This window comes from Aquarana catesbeiana, linkage group LG05 (assembly GCF_042186555.1).
Source record: "Aquarana catesbeiana isolate 2022-GZ linkage group LG05, ASM4218655v1, whole genome shotgun sequence".
Lineage (NCBI taxonomy): Eukaryota > Metazoa > Chordata > Amphibia > Anura > Ranidae > Aquarana > Aquarana catesbeiana.
In genome coordinates, this window is record NC_133328.1 from 546,623,301 (window position 1) to 546,641,858 (window position 18,558).

The 18,558-nt window shown below is 40.3% G+C and overlaps 1 protein-coding gene across 6 annotated transcripts in view; it reads left to right on the top strand.

Moving 5' to 3' along the window:
• The window catches only part of LOC141145285 (uncharacterized), a 577,610-nt gene that overhangs the window by 63,328 nt on the left and 495,724 nt on the right, over positions 1 to 18,558 (top strand). For all 6 annotated transcript variants that reach the window (XM_073631839.1, XM_073631841.1, XM_073631840.1 and 3 more), the window contains exons 3-5: positions 11,436 to 11,519; positions 13,852 to 14,019; positions 17,977 to 18,060. In XM_073631839.1, coding sequence (XP_073487940.1) covers positions 11,436 to 11,519; positions 13,852 to 14,019; positions 17,977 to 18,060 — 336 coding nt within the window. The remainder of the gene's footprint in view (positions 1 to 11,435; positions 11,520 to 13,851; positions 14,020 to 17,976; positions 18,061 to 18,558) is intronic.

The window sequence follows — 18,558 nt, forward strand, 5'->3', positions numbered from 1 at the left end:
TTGAGGGTCTAGCTATTGAAACCCACGTTCTGAAGAGTAGACTTTCAGGTCCTGTGATTTGTACCTTGAACAATGCAAGAAAGCCAGCTACCAGAATGATTTATCATAAGAGTCTGGAAAGCTTAGGTCTCCTGGTGTGTATCCAGGGGTTGGCATCCCAGAAAATATGTCATAAGTAGAATTCTTGACTTTCTACAAATGGGATTAGAAATGAAGCTGGCCTTGAGTACCATCAAGGGCCAGGTCTCGGCCTTGTCAGTATTATTTCAACGGCCACTTGCTTCGCATTCTTTAGTCCGAAGCCTTATACAGGGGGTAACGCATCTTAATCCTCCGGTTAGGGCTCCCCTAAACCCCTGGGACTTGAATTTGGTTCTGTCAGTTTTACAGAAACAGCCTTTTGAACCAATACGTCAAATTCCCTTAGTCTTGTTGACAAGAAAGTTAATTTTTTCTGGTAGCCATTTCTTCTACTAGAAGAGTATCAGAATTAGCAGCTCTTTCCTGTAAAGAGCCTTATTTAATCATACACAAGGATAGAGTGGTATTGCGCCCTCATCCTAGCTTTCTACCGAAAGTGGTTTCAGATTTTCATCTAAACCAAGATATTGTTCTACCTTCCTTTTTTTCCAGATCCCTGTTCTACGGAAGAAAGGTCACTACATTCTTTGGATGTAGTAAGAACAGTCAAGGCCTATCTGGAAGCAACTGCTCAAATTCGCAAAACAGATGTTTTGTTCATACTGCCAGAAGGTCCCAATAGAGGACAGGCAGCGTCAAAGTCTGCCATTTCAAAATGGATTTGACAAATGATTATTTAAGCTTACGGTTTGAAACAAAAAATTCCACCTTTTCAAATCAAGGCACACTCCACAAGGGCTATTAGTGCTTCTTGGGCGGTGAATCACCGGGCCTCTATGGCTCAAATCTGCAAGGCCGCAACCTGGTCTTGAGTCCATACATTCACCAGATTTTATCAGGTGGATGTGGGAAGGCATGAGGATATCCCCTTTGGGCGTAGTGTGCTGCAGGCAGTGGTACGAGGTCCTCGGGTCTGATTACACTCTACTTTGTGTGGTCCCCTCCCCACAAATAGCATTGCTCTGGGACATCCCATCAGTAATTACTGAGGTTCTGTGTCCCGTGATGTATGAGAAAGAAAGAAAATAGGATTTTTATAACAGCGTACCTGTAAAATCCTTTTCTTTTGAGGTACATCACGGGACCCAGAGCCTCAGTAATTACCGATGGGTTATAGGGTATCACTAGGTTATTGGACACTGATCACACCCTAGACAGGAAGTTCAACCCCCTATATAACCCCTCCCCTTCCTGGGGATACCTCAGTTTTGTAGCAAAGCAATATAAGAATTATATTATATTTTATTTATATATATATATATATATTATATATATAAAATATATAGGGGTTATATAGGGGGTTGAACTTCCTGTCTAGGATGTGATCAGTGTCCAATAACCTAGTGATAACCTATAACCCATCAGTAATTACTGAGGCTCTGAGTCCCGTGAGGTACCTCAAAAGAAAAGGATTTTACAGGTAAGCTGTTATAAAAATCCTATTTTTGCTGTGTGGTTTGGGTCATTGTCATGTTGGAAGGTAAACCTTCTTTCCCATTGACAACTTTCTGGAAGAGGGCAGCAGATTTTCCTCCAGAATTTAATGTTTTTTCGCCCCATCCATTTTTTTCTTTTATCCTGACAAGTGCTCCAGTACCTGCTGCAGAGAAACACCCCAAAACAGGATATTGCCACCTTCATGCTTTACTATAGGAATGGTGTTATTTGGATAGTGAGCCGTATTGGATTTCTGCCAGACATATAGTTTGGTGTTGAAGCCAAATAGTTCAGTTTTAGTCTCATCTGACCATAACACCATTTTCCATGTGGCTGTAGAATCTTTAAGGTGCATTTTGGCAAAGCTCAGTCATGACTGCATTTGGCCTTTCTTGAGGAGTGGCTTTTTTCTTGCAACCCTCCCATACAAGCCACATTTGTAGAGAATTTGTGATATTGTTGTCACATGCACACAATGGGGTTGGTTTACTAAAACTGGAGAGTTCAAAATCTGGTGCAGCCGTGCGCGGTAGCTTCTAACTTCAGCTTGTTCAATGAAGCTTTGACAATAAAACCCCAAAGCTAATTGATTTCTATAGAGTGCTGCACCAGATTTTGCACTCTCCAGTTTTAGTAAATCAGCCCCATAGACCACTCTTTGTCATAAATTTTTGCAACTGCTTCTGAGTTGCTGTAGGCCTCGTGGTAGCCTCTCTGACCAGTTTTCTCCAGGCTCTTTCATCCAGTTTGGAGCGACATCCTAATCCAGGGAGGGTCTGTGTTGTACCAAATACTTTCCACTTCTTAATAATAGACTTCACTGTGCTTCTAGGAGTTGATAAAGCCTTTGAATTTTTTTGTATCCATCTCTGACTTGTCCACAACTTTATCCCAGAGATGTTTTTCCTTGCCATCCATAGTTGATTTGTTTGCGTCAGTTGCACTATCAGGGACTGAAATTTTTCAGGAAAGCTCTTTTCATGCTAAATTAATCAAAATGACAACAGTTGATCACAGGTGAATGTCAAATGGCTTTGTGTGCCATTGAGATGGTGATTAGCTACATCTGATTGAGTGTGTAAGACGTTTTTTAGGAGGGGGGTGATAATTTTTCTAACTCGGTGATTCTGGTTTTTAAATTTTTTTTTCTGACATGTTGGTGTTATATCTTTCACTTGGATGTTATAAGTTGCACCGAGTAACTCAAGCTGGATAAAATAAGATCTGTGTCTGTCTTCATTTTAGTCTGCAAAGCAACAAAATATGATTATTTTAAAGAAGGGGTGATTCTTTTCTCTACCCACTGTGTGTGTGTGTGTGTGTGTACATTTCCAGCTATATATATATATATATATATATATATATATATATATATATGTATATGTATATGTGTGTGTGTGTGTGTGTGTATGTATGTGTATATATATATATATATATATATATATATATATATATATATATATATATATATAATATAGAGAGAGAGAGAGATTTTATAATATATATTATATATCTCTCTCTATCTGTATCTCACAAAAGTACCCCCCCCCAATGCATTTTTGTAAATTATTTTATTTATATGTTTTCATGTGTCAACACTGAAGAAATGACACATGACACTTTGCTACAATGTAAAGTAGTGAGTGTACAGCTTGTATAACAGTGTATATTTGCTGTCCCCTCAAAATAACTCAACACACAGCCATTAATGTCTATGCAGCTGGCAACAAAAGTGAGTACACCCCTAAGGGAAAATGTCCAAATTGGGCCCAAAGTGTCTATATTTTGTGTGGCCACCATTTTTTCCAGCACTGCCTTAACCCTCTTGGGCATGGAGTTCACCAGAGCTTCACAGGTTGCCACTGGAGTCCTCTTCCACTCCTCCATGATGACATCACAGAACTGGTGGATGTTAGAGACCTTGCGCTCCTCCACCTTCTGTTTTGAGGATGCCCCACAGATGCTCAATAGTCTTTAGGTCTGGAGACATGCTTGGCCAGTTCATCACCTTTACCCTCAGCTTCTTTAGCAAGGCAGTGGTCATCTTGGAGGTGTGTTTGGGGTTGGAATACTGCCCTGCAGCCCAGTCTTCAAAGGGAGGGGATCATGCTTTGCTTCTGTATGTCACAGTACATGTTGGCATTCATGGTTCCCTCAATGAACTGTAGCTCCCCAGTGCCGGCAGCACTCATGCAGCCCCAGACCATGACAATTCCACCACCATGCTTGACTGTAGGCAAGACACACTTGCCTTTGTACTCCTCACCTGGTTTCCGCCACACACGCTTGACACAATCTGAACCAAATAAGTTTTATCTTGGTCTCATCAAACCACAGGACATGGTTCAAGTAATCCATGTCCTTAGTCTGCTTGTCTTCAGCAAACTGTTTACAGGCTTTCTGTTGCATCATTTTTAGAAGAGGCTTTCTTCTGGGATGACAGCCATGCAGACCAATTTGCTGCAGTGTGTGGCGTATGGTCTGAACACTGACAGGCTGACCCCCCTCCCCACCATTTCAACCTCTGCAGCAATGCTGGCAGCACTCATACATCTATTTCCCAAAGACAACCTCTGGATATGACACTGAGCAGGTGCACTCAACTTCTTTGTTCGACCATGGCGAGGCCTGTTCTGAGTGGAACCTGTCCTGTTAAACCACTGTATGGTCTTGGCCACCTTGTTGTGGCTCTTTTTCTGGGTCTTGGCAATCTTCTTATAGCCTAGACCAATAATGGCGAACCTTGGCACCCCAGATGTTTTGGAACCACATTTCCCATGATGCTCAACTATGCTGCAGAGTGCATAAGCATCATGGGAAATGTAGTTCCAAAACATCTGGGGTGCCAAGGTCACCATCACTGGCCTAGACCATCTTTATGTAGAGCAACAATTCTTTTTTTCAGATACTCAGAGAGTTCTTTGTCATGAGGTGCCATGTTGAGAGAGAGAGCGATGACACTAATTTTCACACCTGCTCCCCATTCACACCTGAGACCTTGTGACACTAACGTGTCACATGACACTGCGGAGGGAAAATGGCTAATTGGGCCCAATTTGGACATTTTCACTTAGGGGTGTACTCACTTTTGTTGCCAGCGGTATAGACATTAATGGCTGTGTGTTGAGTTATTTTAAGGGGACAGCAAATATACACTCTTACACAAGCTGTACACTCACTACTTTACATTTAAGCAAAGTGTCATTTCTTCAGTGTTGACACATGAAAACATATACATAAAATATTTACAAAAATGTGTTGGGGGGTACTTTTGTGAGATACTGATAATTTATTTATTTAGTTATATATACCACACAGGCATACCCCACTTTTAAGTGCACAATGGGGTTTATTTACTAAAGCTGGAAATGTACACACACACACAGTGGGTAGAGAAAAGAATCACCCCCTCTTTAAAATAATCATATTTTGTTGCTTTGCAGACTAAAATGAATACAGACACAGATTTTATTTTATCCAGCTTTAGTTACTCAGTGCAACTTATACCATCCAAGTGAAAGATAGAACACCATTAAAAATTAAAAAACAGAATCACTGAGTTGGAAAAAGGATCACCCCCTCCTAAAAACGACTTGCACACTCAATCAGATGTAGCTAATCACCTTCTCAATGGCACACAAAGCCATTTGACATTCACCTGTGATCAGCTGTTGTCATTTTGATTAATTTAGCATGAAAAGAGCTACATTGTAGCAAAGTGTCATTTCTTCAGTTCACTAAAAAGAGTCCCCTGAGTTCCAGGGAAGTGGCTGTGCCTAGGCTGAGAGATGCAGTCTGGGAGAATTATGTAATCAGTCTAATGCAGGTAGGAGGAAGCATTTTTGCCTCTCCCACAGTAAGCACCAATTATAATTTTGCAGCAAGTCACAAAATGATAGACAGAAGCAGGGGTCAAACATACTCTATATGTACACAGTGCAGAATATAGAGGCTTGCAGGCACTAGGATTTACATAAAGGTGACATCTAGAAAGTAGATTCAAGTGATTGTAAAGGTGTTTTTTTTTTTCTTAAATAACAAACATGTAAACAGAGCAGCCCTGATCCTCCTTTATTGGGGTCCCCTGGCGGCGCTCTTGGCTCCTCCTCTTCATTGGATGCCCCCTCGGACAGACTGTTTCCATGGGGGCACCCGTGCAGGCACGCTCCTGAGTCCTGCTGCTGCGTCCATTGACACAGACAGCAGGACTCTGCCCTGCCAATGGCTCCCGCTGCTATCAATCTATCCAATGAGGCCCCAAATAACGGACTCGTCCCAGCGTCGAGGACAGCTGCTGGGTTCCTCCTCGATGCTGGGACGATCAGGTTTAGGTAAGAAAAAGTCAGGGGGGGATCTGGGGACAGCTGCAGCACAGAAGGTTTTTCATATTAATGCATAGGATGCATTAAGGTGAAAAACCTGGAGACTTTACAACTCCTTTATGGCCCTGAAAATATAAATTTCAGATGATGTCTAAACAAAAATGGTTCTGTCCTTTCTAGGAGAAAGGTGGATAAAGACATTGTCAGGAATAATACTTGATCTCTTTAAGAGGAATTACACTTGCACATTACTTATCCTATATGCACATTAGATGGAAAACAAATATAACACTAGCTGTTTTTGAACACACATAAAAAATGTATATCTATATAAATATATATAATATGTCTATCAGTTTTATTTGTGTTTAGATATGTACCGAATCACACTTTTGCACTTGCCACTTTTGTTTTGCTACTTTGTACACTGAAGGTTTATGAATTCAATAATTATTCTTTTATGCTATTGTTGATCATTATTATATAGCATATTTCTTAATATAAATACATTGTGGGCAAGAATTATAATTCTTTGGTATTCCTAGGTTAAGGTTTGTGTTGATTACTGTTCCTTAAAAGGATATGAACTGTTAGATTTTATGATTTTTATTAGAATACATACCTTCTATTAGTATGAGGAAAATGACCTTTAAAATAGTTACTTGTATTTGGTTAGCATTGATCTTGATGTTTATGTACTGCAAAAATGGAAGATGCAGTACCTGAATATTATCTAAATAATTTTTAATATTTGCCGTCTTAGTTATCACTTTAGCATCTTTATTTGAATAAATGTTAGGAAATAATGGTCACTTCTCTTTTGAAGATCTGCCTTGAGTTCAGCTTTAAAATGCAAACTAAAGTAGATATTGTGTACTTTAGAAATAATTGCATGTATTTTAAATGCAACTAGTTCAAAGGGGACCTTGCACCTCCCCATGAAATTGTATTCTTCATATGCCTGTAACCTTTTATGTTTGTTTATTGCGCATAAACATACTCGCCACCAAATACTGTATCCCCCCCCACACACACACACCACCGCTTCTCTGCTTTCTTTGTTAATGGGAGTCAGTTCTCTGTTCTTGGTTGTAGCTGGCCACTAATGACGCAGGCCCGAATCTTGTACATGTGCATGAACAGATGCAAGAATCAGATGCAAGCAACCTCAGCATCCCAGGATATCCTAGTATTTTTTTTTTTTTTCAGCAATTAAAAATCGAACCTCCTGGGGTATGTGATATAGGTATCCTCAACTTTGTCCAGGTGAGAATAAAGGTTGGAGGGCATGAACTATTCCAAAAATCGTATCTAAAAGAAATATGGAGATAAGAGTTTATTTTTAGCCAAAAGGTCCACTGAACGTGTTCTTAAAGGCATTTTATTAAAATTTAAATTACAAACCTGTTATACTTACCGTATATACTCGAGTATAAGTCGTTCCGAGTATAAGTCGAGGCCCTAATTTACCACAAAAAATGGGAAAAACGTATTGACCCGAGTATAAGACGATGGTGAGAAATGCACAGCTACTGTAAGTGGAAAAGAGGGTCAACAATGCCCATTTGCAAGTATATCAGAAAAAAAAACCGCGCCAATCCAATAAGTCAGAACAGCAGCCAACACTACAAAACGACTAGATTTGTGCACATAAACTATATATTAAAAGTGTAGCGCTAAAAATGAAAAAATAAATGTAAAGGTATAGAACAGAAAAGATATCTAATTGAATTAAAAAAGTAAGTGACCTTATCTGATCCCAAACCTGAAAAGTATGTGTACTAAATGGTGCAGTGAATAAGGATATGACATCCTAATGACAGCAGACCTGTGACAAAATACAAAAGCTCTATCTTATCAGAAAGAGTATAAAAAACGAAAAACATAGATATATTAATAAACAATCGAAACTCATCTGTGGTGAGAAAAATGAATGGTGTCTAAAAAACGTCCACAATGCAAGTGAGTAGATGTGCCTCCCAAATAAATCATAAAAACATAATAAATTAGTCCATATTATGTATGGCGTGATCGACTCAAATTGAATCCCAGGCAGGTAACATCATAACTACACATCCGAATCTGAGTAAGGGATGGAATACTCTTACCGACTTGGGTGGACTCACAGGCCGTTGGCGGTGAGTCAGTAAAGCTTGTACTGTCTTAAGGTGAATGACAGTGTCAGGACAACTTGTACACCGAAAGGGTTCCTCTTCAGATGGGGGGGCCAGGATCCTGCCCCAAAGGGTCTGCACAATCACCGTCTGTCTCAGCATGCATGGACCATATATGAAGAAAAAACAAGGAGCCTCCACATGGTGTAAATCCAAAGATTATTGTTCAAATAATATTTATTGGATCATTGAAGATCATCAGGCAATCCATAAAAATTCAAAAATAGGCAGAATCGATTCCAATAGTACAAAGTGAATAAAAATTGGTAAGCGTGGTAAAGGTGGCTGGGTACCATGCATGCTGAGACAGACGGTGATTGTGCAGACCCTTTGGGGCAGGATCCTGGCCCCCCCATCTGAAGAGGAACCCTTTCGGTGTACAAGTTGTCCTGACACTGTCATTCACCTTAAGACAGTACAAGCTTTACTGACTCACCGCCAACGGCCTGTGAGTCCACCCAAGTCGGTAAGAGTATTCCATCCCTTACTCAGATTCGGATGTGTAGTTGTGATGTTACCTGCCTGGGATTCAATTTGAGTCGATCACGCCATACATAATATGGACTAATTTATTATGTTTTTATGATTTATTTGGGAGGCACATCTACTCACTTGCATTGTGGACGTTTTTTAGACACCATTCATTTTTCTCACCACAGATGAGTTTCGATTGTTTATTAATATATCTGTTTTTCGTTTTTTATACTCTTTCTGATAAGATAGAGCTTTTGTATTTTGTCACAGGTCTGCTGTCATTAGGATGTCATATCCTTATTCACTGCACCATTTAGTACACATACTTTTCAGGTTTGGGATCAGATAAGGTCACTTACTTTTTTTATTCAATTAGATATCTTTTCTGTTCTATACCTTTACATTTATTTTTTCATTTTTAGCGCTACACTTTTAATATATAGTTTAAATGCCCATTTGCAGCATCACTGTGCCCATTTGCATGCCTCACTGTGCCCATTTGCAGTCATAGGTCCCCTGAACTTCAAACTCGGTAGTTAAGGGTTCCTAGATGCCCCTTAGCTGCAGCCAAAATTTGGGGTCTCTGAATCCAAAGGGTCCCAAAATGACATTGCTGCAGATGCACACAGTTGACCGAATTTGGGGCCCCGTATCTCGGGGCCACTTAGTGCTAAGAACCCCAAATTTGGTGTTCAAACCCAGTGCAACTAGCACCATAAAATTTCAAAAGCTGGGGTTTCTAGCACCAAGTGGCCCTGAGATACAGGGCCCCAAAAATCAGTTCAGAAAATGTCAAGCACTTTTCTGCAGCAGAGAATGACATTTTCCAAACCGATTTTGGGGCCCCGTATCTCGGGGGCACTTAGTGCTAGGAACTTTGGATATGTTGTGGTACCAGATCCACTGGGTTTGCATACCAAATTTGGGGTTCCTAGCACCAAGTGGCCCTGAGATACGAGGCCCCAAAATTGGTTCAGAAATGAAATTTTTTGCTGCAGAAAAGTGCTTGACTCGAGTATAAGTCGAGGGGGGCACTTTCAGCACAAAAAAATGTGCTGAAAAACTCGACTTATACTCGAGTATATACGGTACTTGCTCTATGCAATAGTTTTGCTGGCCATAGTCACGTCAGTAGGAACTTTACAAATTTTGATCAATCTATGGGCAGACCGGATGTACTGAAGTTGACTTCAGTGTAACCAGCCTGTCTGTTTTTTTTTTCCATTCGATCACTGTTGGTGGCTATAGCTTCCAGCAGTGATATTTGTATTCTGACAGCGGAAAAACTACCTACTATTAGAATACAGTAGTGCAGCGGGAGGGATTTCCCCCTCATCACTGACTGTTTTAATGAGGGGATTGAGGAATTTTCTTTTCTTTTAATTCATGGTTGAAGGAAAGAAAATTGCATAATTTATGGCCAGCCTTAAGCCTAGTACATACAGGCCGAATGTCAGGCGGCATCCACTGGTTCAATAGAAACCGGCCGACATTTTGCCTGTGTGTATGGCAACCAGTCCAACCCGTGGAAGGTTCATGACCGTAAAAGGTCTGACGACCGGCTCCTGATCAGCATTCCCAGCCAATGGCTGAGAGCACTGACCGGAGTGTTCTGGTGTGGGAGGGGGCATCCCCCTGTCAGATCACAAGCAGAGGAGATCACTGGACTAGCATTGGATTGTTAGTACAGCAGCTCCGACCTGAGCTGTCAACCCACTGGGTTGAACGAAATAAGCGAGTACGAGACAGAGGCTATCAACAAGTGAAGCTTGTTCGGCTTTCTTATTAGAATCTGCATTTTATGATAGCGCACTGTATTAAATGTTTTTGTAAATTTTTTTTATACACGTAATGAAAAATGATATAAAAGATCTATTTTTAAATGTGTAAACATTCAAATAAACTAAAAGCAATGTGACTCGTAGTTTCCTTGTTTTAAGTTATTGCATGCACTGTCAACAAAGGCAGTCACAATCTTGCATGTCTCCTAACTAATGTGTAATTGGAATATATATTTTTGAAGCCAGTGACCTTGACTGTTTGTAATGGCATCTGAAGCAATTATGTTGTTGATGGTGATGGAGAACGATGGCATAGAGCAGACAGAATTGCATGAATTAGTGTAAACAGTCAGCGTTGCTAAGCAGGATTAGATGACAGTTAGCTTTTTAATGAGGGAAGACACAGAGTAATTAAATGTTGACATACAATTATGAATTATATCAGATAACAAATCAGCTCAGCAATAAGGGAATAAGAACAGACATTTCTGAGGAAAGGGAAAAAAAATCGTCCCGTGTTCTGTCATCTGAAACTGTTTTTTATGAGTGCAGGGTGAAGGTCAAGGAGGTATCTTAACGCCATCAATCGTTTGGACAGTTACAAATGACCTTTCACTTTCCATAAGACATTCAATATTCGGAATTGGAGTGATACATTTTTCTGAGTTTAGAAAAAGGGTAAAATTGAAGCCCTTCGTAGCACGCAAGGCGCTGCTATGCTGGAATCTCATGAACGCTTCATTCACCCGCGCATTCTTTCTTGCTCCCCATTAACAAGGAGCCGCTCTCTTTTTACATGTGCTGTATGTTTCACTACCAAGATGGCTGCCGTGCTGCTCATACCGAAAGCAGAGAATGTGTTTTAAAGCTCACATGAAAATCGATGCCATATATATTTCACCTCCCCAAACTGTTATTGAATATGTTGTTTGTCATATCACAAAGGCTATTCGAGCACCTATGGCTAGGTGCTCGAATACTGTATATCTGTTCTACCTTTGGCAATTAGGTGTGGAAAAGTTGTCATTGGCACAGTTCCAGTTGTTTCTATTGAAATGTTTTCTAAAATATATTATGTTTTCTAAAATATATTTTGTTTTCCGTAGATACATGACAAAGAAAGCAAATGCGAAGTCTTACAGAAGGAACTATTAAAAGCTCAAAACCAGTACTCTGCATGTTATGATGAGGTAATCAATTTTAATTGCCTGTTTTGTATTAACCTTTGCTATTTATTTCCTTACTGCTTGGCAGTGCAAGTACCTAAAATATACATCTATAATTAGGGATCCTGTTGTGATTGTTTATGGTTTCTGTTACCTTTTGTAATGGCTCCATGATGTGTGCCAAACATAAAAACCATTTTCCCTTCTGTTTCCAAACAGCCAAAACTGCACATTTTTTTTTCTGTTCATAATAATGGGAGCAGAACAGACCAGAAAAACCCTTTTTTTTTCCTCTGTGAAATTTCTTTTTTTTTAAATTATGGTTGTATGTGAGTGTTTTAACAATGGCTTATAGCGCAAAAACATACATGTTGTTCAGACCCTGCATAGGTGGAATCTATTATTTATTGTGGCTTAAAATATTTATATATAGCTGAAATATACAATAAATGACTTACTACTTAGAAATGAACTATACGTTAAGGGAGACATTGATGCTTTAAAGAAGAACTCTGGTCTAAGTTATGTAGTTGGTTCCAAAGGAAGAGCTGAAAAAATGCCAAATAAACTAGTACCTCCTTTAAAGAGAGTTATTGGTGTATACTGTGTTTCCAAACAATACAAAAGTACCAGAATACTTTATTGTAACATGCATGTTGTTGGGTAAACAAAGGTTTAATGAGATATGACATAAACTGTATATCAGAAGTATGGTTGTTCTTGCTGTAGCCAGTCCTAGCCAGTTACATGCTCCTCCCCCTTCCCTTAGATAGTATATTGATTGGTTAGCAGACTGTGAGATTTTGCATTTGCAGGAAGAACTACATATCTTGGCTGCTTAAGATATCTATATTTATAGGAAAGGGTGATATAGGTCTCTAAATGATCTCACATACCAGGCAGAAACTGTTTGCCAACCCCCATGCAGGAGAAATACAAACAAACAAGAGAAAAGGAGTAATTTAAGGTCAGTGATAGAACGAAAATCTAAACGCTGTTGGCACTGGGAGTTATGGTATTTGCTACAATGGCAGTAGGAGTGTCAAGAGGGCACTGCAAGGTAAATATCAGGGGTTAAGGAAATGGGGCCTTTTTACTAAATGATCAAGGTGACATGTCTCTTTAAAGTAGACAATCCCTGGTTTAAACCTGCCAGCTTTTACCTGGTCAAAAGAAATGGCCACACACATGAAGAAGATGTGGGCCTCATGCCCTTATTGGAGTGCCCTAGGTTTTTGGAATCTTGGGCTTTTTGTCTTGTGAGCTAGGGTAATATTTCAAACGGTGTCCTCTAGGTACAGCCATATTCAAGAATCTTAACTCATGACCATACGTTTCGTCTACTTGTCTGTACACTGAGAAATTAGTCTTAATTATGCTGAGATTGAGCTACCAGAGTTATTTGTTTGCTTGAGAGCCAGCGTTTAAAGTGGTGCTGCATCCACAGGCACAATAAAATTGTCAAAATGAAGACACTTCTTCAGTAGTGGGCAGCTCTCTGTATCATGCAGAGACACAGCCGGAAGTCAGCAGAAATCAGGGAGTCCCCCGCTTAGACAGTTTTCACTGGAACAGGTGTCTACTTCGAAAGGTTTCCTTCCTTTTTTTTGTTTTGGAGGCAACTGTAACAGTTTGGATTTTCCCATCACTTTTTTTCCCCAATGACAAAAGTCACAAGCAGAAATACAGAGGGTGCATCTCCCCAGCAGGGACACAGACAGCAATAAAAACTTGATAGGGTCCTTAATACTCCTAAGATGGCCACACACAGGGTACATTTCTGCCAGTTCTTGATGAATTAACTGAAATTTGAACCGTGGGTGACCCTGTTGGCACCACTTCACACAACATCCTTCGATTTGAGAATCAAAAGAGCTTGGTGGAGAACTGTTGGCCGAACAGTGATTTCAGGCAGTCGGTTGCAGCCACTGTTTGCGTATTCTGACAGCCCCATGTGCCGGCTGTCAGAATACAGTACTTTTGCTGTGCTTGGATATACTTTAGGGATGCACCTGCATCATGGTTACGGAATGAAATGTGAAGGCTCTAAATCCAAAAATGCGGGCAGTCTGAGATGGTATTCATTTAAAAAAGAAAACTGTCCCTATACACAGACTGTTTTGTTTATGCTAGCTGCATGCAGCATTGACCCAAGCAAACAGCTGGTAAGGCAGTGTCTCCTAAACTACTTAAGTCTATGTGCATGCTTGTTGTGAATATTCAAGAGACAAGCAGCCTTTTGCTTCAATTAGCTACATTTCCTATGGAGCATTAAACTCTACATTGGGGGAACATAATGTGAAGATGGGACAGCAGTGTTTGAAATGAACCTTGTATTTATCTGTTTTACATCCAGCTGCTCCACCGGGAGAAACTTTTACATAAATTTAAGGAAGAAAATATTCAGCTGACAGAGCAAATCATGCAGCAGTCCCAGGACATTTCCAAGATGAGTGAAGAAAGGAAGAGGCTGGAGCTAAAACTGGCAGTTGTCACCGAGAGACATAAAACTGCACAACAAGAGGTGTGTGTGTGCATGTGTTACAATACATTTTGCTGTCTTCTTCCTAGAGTGCCTTCTCTTGTCAATTACATGTTAAGAAAATATAACGAGGCATGTCATTTGCTTTATTGTAACCCCTGCTCTCCACAAATGACAACCAAGTATGCGTCATTACTTTTAAAAGTAATGTAACTCATTTTTCTTTTGTGCTATTTTTCCCCTGTCTGTTTGTTGCTAGACTGGCCTTTGATAAAAAAAAAAAAAAAGAAAATAAGATATGCTTAATGGGAGAAGGCAAATGCTGTTTAGGCATTGTACTGGGATATGTATTTTGTTCAAATACTGGCACACAGACGTATCCTATTATTTAAAAATACGTATTCAGGTACTTTGATGATCCACCCTTCACTTGCTGTGCACATCAACTACTCTGTGGGTTAAAATCAGAACCAAAAGTAAAATAAAAATGAATAGAAAGATGAAATAACAAAACCAGCTTTTGCTGCAAAGTTCAACTTTAATCTAGAGGTTTTTCCCGACAGTTCATTTTTTCTGCTTTAGATGTTGTCAGTCTGATGGTCAACGTCATTCAATCCCCTTCCTCTAAACCTGGGTCATCCTAGACCTGCCCCAGCCTGTGACTGGACAGTGAAAGGAGAAGCAGCACAGTGATAAGCTCATCTCACTGTCACTCTGCTCTCTGCTCACATTAGCATGATCCTTCTCAGTTCCTGAATTGATTGGTTCTATGTATTGCTTATGTCACTCACACCCCAGCCCTGCTGCATAGGGCAACTGCAGGAGGCCGACTGATAGCTGGCATTGGTGGGCAATGGTGGGCACTGATTGGTGACACTGTGTTGCATTATTGTAATCGGGGCACTGATGATCAGTGCCCTGATTACATTCCTACATGTCCCCCTGTGAGGAGATGCCGCTGATCGACTCTCCTCTCCTCACACTCTGTCAGTGTGAGGTGAGGAGAGCCGATTACCGGCACTTCCTTGTTTACATGTGACCGGCTGTGATTGGACACAGCCGATCACATGGTTAAAGAGCCGCGGACGCGGCTCTTTACAGAGATCGGGGTCGTGCCTAGCAACATGGCGCAGCCACGCTGCACGCCAGAACGGCCGTTCTGGGAAGCCGTCAAATGACGGCATCCCAGAATGGGAGCCCCACCGCCCCACCGTCAAAAGGGCGGCAAGCGGTTAAAGTGGAATTTCAGTCAAATGCTAACTATACTTAAATCTACTCCCACCCTGTTTTACTCACCTCACCAACCTCAGGGTACAGCTTTTCAGTATTTCTCAAATAAGTTAAAATCTTCTTAGACAATGTATCGGAATATCACACAATATGCATTCTTGCTCCCTTGTTCCCATAACCTTTTTTTTGCTTAGAAAATTATTAATTTGTTCTCCTTCATCCCAACTTATCACAACCTCAGTACGTAAATCTACTCCCACTGCCATTCTAAGCCTATTCTATCTATCCTGTACAAGAAAGATCTGTATACTTATCTATTCTGATGGTGCTTTGATCCAGTCACATAATCGAGTCCCAGCATCGGCTTCAATGAGGCGGAGAGATCCCCGACAATGGCTGCAGAGCCTGGGCAATGATGTCACCCATAGGCTTACTTTGAGGCATCTGTTGGATGTCCCTCATCTACACTGAAGCCTGTGCTGAGACTCGCTCATGTGACCAGACTGGAGCTCCCTCAGAATAGGTAAGTATACAGATCTTTCTTTCACAGGGTAGATAGAATAGGTTTAGAATGGCAGTGGGAGTCGATTTAGGTACTGAGGTTGTGATAAGTTGGGCTGAAGGAGAACAAATTAATAATTTTCTAAGCAAAACATGTTATGGGAACAAAGAAGCAAGAATACATATTGTGTGATATTCAGATACATTGCCTAAGAAGATTTTGGATTTATTTGAGAAATACTGAAAAGCTGTACCCTGAGGTTGGCAAGATGAGTAAAACAATATTTATATGCAGTAACTGAACAGTGTTTTGATTAATTATAGACCTTAGCTATTTTATAGCTAAAGTCTATATACAAACAGTTTGGAAACCTTATCAAGTGCTTATCTGTCCTTCCTAGGGAGATTTAACCTCTCCTGTAGACAACTGTCGCTAAAACAGAAAGCCATGGGAAATTCTAATTTTTTTTTCATTTTTACAGGAAAAGGAAGTGCAGGTAGATATTCCAATGGCAACATGTGTTCTAGTGACAGTAGTCTGAGAGGAGAGTTTTTGTCTTGCGCGTCTTGTTCCATCCAGCAAGTGAAAGAAAAAATCTTCTTGACGGGACACTAGGTTTTCCCTACTGTAGCCAAAACCGAAAAAAAAGGTTTGGCTATATATACATATACGTATATATACACTTTAATGCCTGAAAATTAGCTCTTCTTAGAAATATAGGGGCACATATGTTTTATGGTTCAGTGTCATACTATGCATGCTTTTGATCCCTTTTTAATGTTAACCTAGACAGACGGGTGCTGGTTGTCTGTTAGGACTAGTGTTTATAAACGTGGTCCACAAATTATTTCTTAGCCTCCACGTCACAGGATTTGGATCTGTCCAATGAGGAGAGAGACAGCAGCTGGAGCCACTGTGCTCATGCACATCGCTGGATTGGATCGGGCTCAGGTAAGAAAATTGGGTCTGGGGAGCAGCTGCAGCATAAAAGGTTTTTCAGCTTAATTCATTCTAAAGCTGATGTGTCTTGTGGTGACGTGGTAGTAGGAGACAAGGGACACAGGCACCTGACACACCTAGAAGTGTTGAATGCCGATAAGGTAGGAGGCATGTAGGGGGTTGATTTTCTAAAACTGAAGAGTTCAAAATCTGGTGCAGCTCTGCATAGAAACCAATCAGCTTCCAGGTTTTATGTCAAAGCTTAATTGAACAAGCTGAAATTAGAAGCTGGTTGGCTACCATGGACAGCTGCACCAGATTTTTCACTCTACAGTTTTACGCCCCGTTCACACTGAATGCGGTTTTGAAGTTGTGCTACTTCAGCGTGATTTCAAAGCTGCCAGTTATCATGATTTAATGTGCGGCTTGCACAGATGCACAGATGTCTATGCAGTAGCACATTAAATCACCAAAAATGGTGCAGAAACCTTTTAAAAATGGGTGCTAGTCGGAGTTGCGCCGATTTGAACCGTTTTTATAGGCACAGATAGGGTGCGACTTGTCATGCGAGTTTAAACTGTCAAATCGCATGACAAGTCATATCAGTGTGAACAGGGGCTCAGTAAATCAACCCCAGAATGTCAAAGGTGTGAGTATAATAGCTCTTTACTTGCAGGAACGCCTGTATTTGGATATGATCGGACATGATCACGTTAACTTGCTGTGCAGAAGAGCAACACCCATTATATATTTAAGAATTTGCCCATAGAAAAATAAAAGATCTGTCACTAACAGAATCATACTGACCTATATAGGCAATACAGAAAAATGACCTTTACTCTAGTTTTTATAAATTCTTCTCAATAGATTGTACTCAACTGCTCCTTTATATGTTAAAGCAATTATAACTTCTAGCAAAGTACGGGACTTTAGATGTTTATAAATGGCTTTTTATAGAAGTTAACTTGGGTTTTAGGTTTATGGCCCTGTACACAGAGGTGATAGGTTTTCTTTCCTATTGGGCCCCTAAAAGTAGATATTTTACCATTCTATGTAGGGGTTAAGTGTGACTGGTTTAGCTCCAGCGGCACTTTTATATAAAAGCACGCTGGTAGACCTATAACTCAGTAATGGCCTTTGTGCGGAATATCCAAAGAAACATATGTTGAAAGGAACCAGCATAAGAAAGAAATGACACAAAAAGGTTGAATGCACAATGCCTTGTCTTGCTCAAGTTAGTTTTGAATGAAGTTAGTTATTCATGCCGGTGTCTTAACTCTCGCTCATTGTCCATCTGTGTTTCATTTTGATATTTTTCTTTTTTGTAGGTTAATAACAGAGATCAAATCATTTTACAACTTAAAACAGACTTGAAAACATCACAGGAGAAATATTTTGGCTCTCAAGAAGAAGTAAGTACTTTGAGCGTTTAGACTGAAATGTCTGTTCACAGATCATTCTTCAGTATACCGAGCTGTTGGTAAGATGGAAATGTTCAGCCTATTACCTACTATTTCATGCTTACTCTGTGCACTTACACGTCAGATCAGTCTCAAGAGGTGGGAATTAAAGTATATTTTATCCCAAGACCAAAAATGTAATATATTGCTGGCCCTAGATGTGGTGGCCATATTTGTTTTGTTTTTGGCTTTTTTATCACCTTGGGATCCTGCCCGTAACACACATCAACAATGTGACAAAATTCACTTACCCACCATTCACACTGGTGCGACTTATGCGATTTCACAGTTCCAAACTGCATGACAAGTCGCACCCTATTGTCGGCAATGGAACCGTTCAATTTGGTGTAACTCAGTCTTTACGGTGCCACACGGATTTGAAAAAAAGGTTCCTGCACTATTTTTGGTGATTTCAGGTGCAACTTGCATAGACATCTGTGCATGAAGTTG